The 2,303-nt window shown below is 38.1% G+C and overlaps 1 protein-coding gene across 1 annotated transcript; it reads right to left on the reverse strand.

The window, feature by feature from the left end:
• Nucleotides 1-25: 25 nt before the first annotated feature.
• LOC129579565 (uncharacterized) lies at nt 26-2,297 on the reverse strand. Its single transcript, XM_055469717.1, has 6 exons — nt 1,998-2,297; nt 1,622-1,843; nt 1,166-1,496; nt 781-1,023; nt 452-650; nt 26-320 (listed from the first exon to the last, which is right to left on the reverse strand). Exons 1-5 carry the CDS (start codon nt 2,286-2,288, stop codon nt 532-534), a joined length of 1,206 nt encoding a protein of 401 aa, XP_055325692.1. The 5' UTR covers nt 2,289-2,297; the 3' UTR covers nt 26-320; nt 452-531.
• Nucleotides 2,298-2,303: the final 6 nt, after the last annotated feature.

The following is a 2,303-nucleotide window of genomic DNA, read 5'->3' on the forward strand; positions in this document are numbered from 1 at the left end:
CGAAGAAAAATAGAACACTTGACAATTGATATTGATAATAACAAATAATAAATTCACAATTCACATAAACGTGATATTTTACATGAAAGTCAAATGGAAATAGAGATTGAAATAAAGAAGAAAAAAAATTCAATGAAGAAATATCAATTTGAAGAAAATAGAAAAAAAACGAAAAATGGTGCAAAAATTGTCTGGATTTTCAAATATTAACGTCCATCGTCTAGTCTCAGATCAGATCCAATCGGCGTTCATATGAAGTATCAACAAATCTTCGAAGAATTCGGCTGTCAGCCGCAATCGTTTGTCCGTCAAAATCATTCCTGTAGTAGAAGAAGAATAAAAACAGAGGAATGTTACTAACTGGAGTTATTTGAAGAGAGAGAGAGAGAGGACAAAGAAACAAAGACAAAAACAGAACAAAACGAAACAAAAAATAATAGTTCATTATTACCAATCACGATCGGCGGTGGGCGGTCATCACCATGCACCATCATATCACATCACATCACATCACATCGGATCGATCCAAATTCATAATTCCAACCCAAACCAAACCAAACCAAACCCAACCAAACCTGTATCTGTTTCTCTTTCTCTCACAGAAAATGAATGAAACGCACAGTCGTTCCGTATTGCGGACACATTGTGTACTGTGGGGGAAAAAAGATTGCAATTAAAAAAACCCAAACAGAAACCGAAACCGAATATATAAAGAAAAAACGACTTTCACAGACGACATAAATACAAATCACATGTCACAAATGGATTGGAAACACTTACCAGCATAACTGAACAATCTTTCACATATCGCTTCCGTTGAACGTATGCAGTTGTATTTTTCGTAAACGGCACGTACGTGAGGAAACAACTTCAGACCATTCTCAATGGTGGCCGTTGTCGGCGACGAAAGGTATCTGTCAATTTCGTTCAATAACGCAAAATCGTTTTGCACCGCAACATTGATGGATGTCGTCACATCACAAGGGACGAGTAGTTGATCCAACGATGCTATTCCGGTGATATCTGCGATCGAAAATCGAAAATGAAATTAATAACAAAATCAACTAAATTTTTTGAATTAATGATGAACGACAATCGACAAACGATTGGTTTTGAGATATTCGATAATCGATGTTTCGATTTTTACAATTATTTCACAGCTTACCTGATACGTTAGTTAAGGCTGTGACTGTGTTCGTGTCGTCTACCGCAACTTCTTCAGCCCGAAAACCATCGGCTGCCGAATCATTTCGAGTTAGGATAATTTCTTTCGCTGCCGCAACCAGTAAATCGCGCATTTTTCTGACGGTATGCGACGGAATTCTTTGTTCAAAGCCCAAATAATTCAGTTTAAACAATGGATTCGAACACATAGCCAAGTACAGTGGCGCACTTTTTCCCTTGATATCGAAAATATCCATTATATTGGCCAAACGATTCTCAAAACCCGTTTGTAATGCTGTCACCAATGGCGCACAATGCATGAGGTTTTTCGCCTGCAATGAAGTGTTTCAACAAATGAATAACAATGATCAACTACTGCAATACTCAGAGTTCCTAATTCCAAAATTGATTTTTGGTTTGAACAATAGAAAATAAAAACCGTAAGTCAAAACGGTACCTGCAAACGGGCAAATGTGGTACGTAAACCGACGAGAATTGGAAGGTAAATTCCAAACGTGTATTTATTGCCTTCCAAGCTCTTTAATGCGATTGCGACTGGCGTAATACACTCCACATATTCTTCGAGGAACATGTAATCGTCTTCATCCAAATGGCATGTGTTGAGCTGTCGGCAAGCATCTTCCAATCTGTCGTGCGGAATGGACAGAATGTATTTCACCTTTGAAAAAAAAATGAAAGAAGATTGAAGATATGAAATGAGCAATGAATGTTGAATGAACTATGAACAACAATAGCGAATTGTCAACATCAACATTTCAGTTGAATGTTGAATCCATAATGCAATAATTCAAAAAAAAAACACGAATAATTACCGCATCAAACGTTTTTAGCCAACGAATTCGGTGTGGCCCAATTAGCTTCTTGCCCGTGATGCCATGAAAAATCTCGGAAGACAGGCGAGATGCTTTCAAATCCCAAATTTGTTGCAGTTTATCGAACACTCGTTTATGTGCTGCGCCATAAACTTCGTCATCGGTTTCGGCTTTCTTTGAATCAATTCTGGCCAACTTTTCGAGCATATGACTGGAGCAGCTTATGCGATTCGAATTTGGCAGCAGTAAACGGGACTCTTCGCTGATTTCTTCTTCCTCATCTGGGAACATACTGGCCACTCTGAA

Source organism: Sitodiplosis mosellana, unplaced genomic scaffold (genome assembly GCF_009176505.1).
Source record: "Sitodiplosis mosellana isolate CC-2019 unplaced genomic scaffold, AAFC_SMos_1.0 Smas_scaffold_6245, whole genome shotgun sequence".
Classification (NCBI taxonomy): Eukaryota; Metazoa; Arthropoda; class Insecta; order Diptera; family Cecidomyiidae; genus Sitodiplosis; species Sitodiplosis mosellana.

What these genes read in the sequence shown, in the direction of transcription:
- LOC129579565 (XM_055469717.1), bottom strand. Translation starts at nt 2,288, where the DNA reads ATGTTCCCAGATGAGGAAGAAGAAATCAGCGAAGAGTCCCGTTTACTG. An exon ending in GGCTAAAAACGTTTGATGCG is followed by an intron (nt 1,844 to 1,997) that starts GTAATTATTCGT and finishes TTTTTTTCAAAG; the next exon opens with GTGAAATACATTCTGTCCAT. An exon ending in CCACATTTGCCCGTTTGCAG is followed by an intron (nt 1,497 to 1,621) that starts GTACCGTTTTGA and finishes ACTTCATTGCAG; the next exon opens with GCGAAAAACCTCATGCATTG.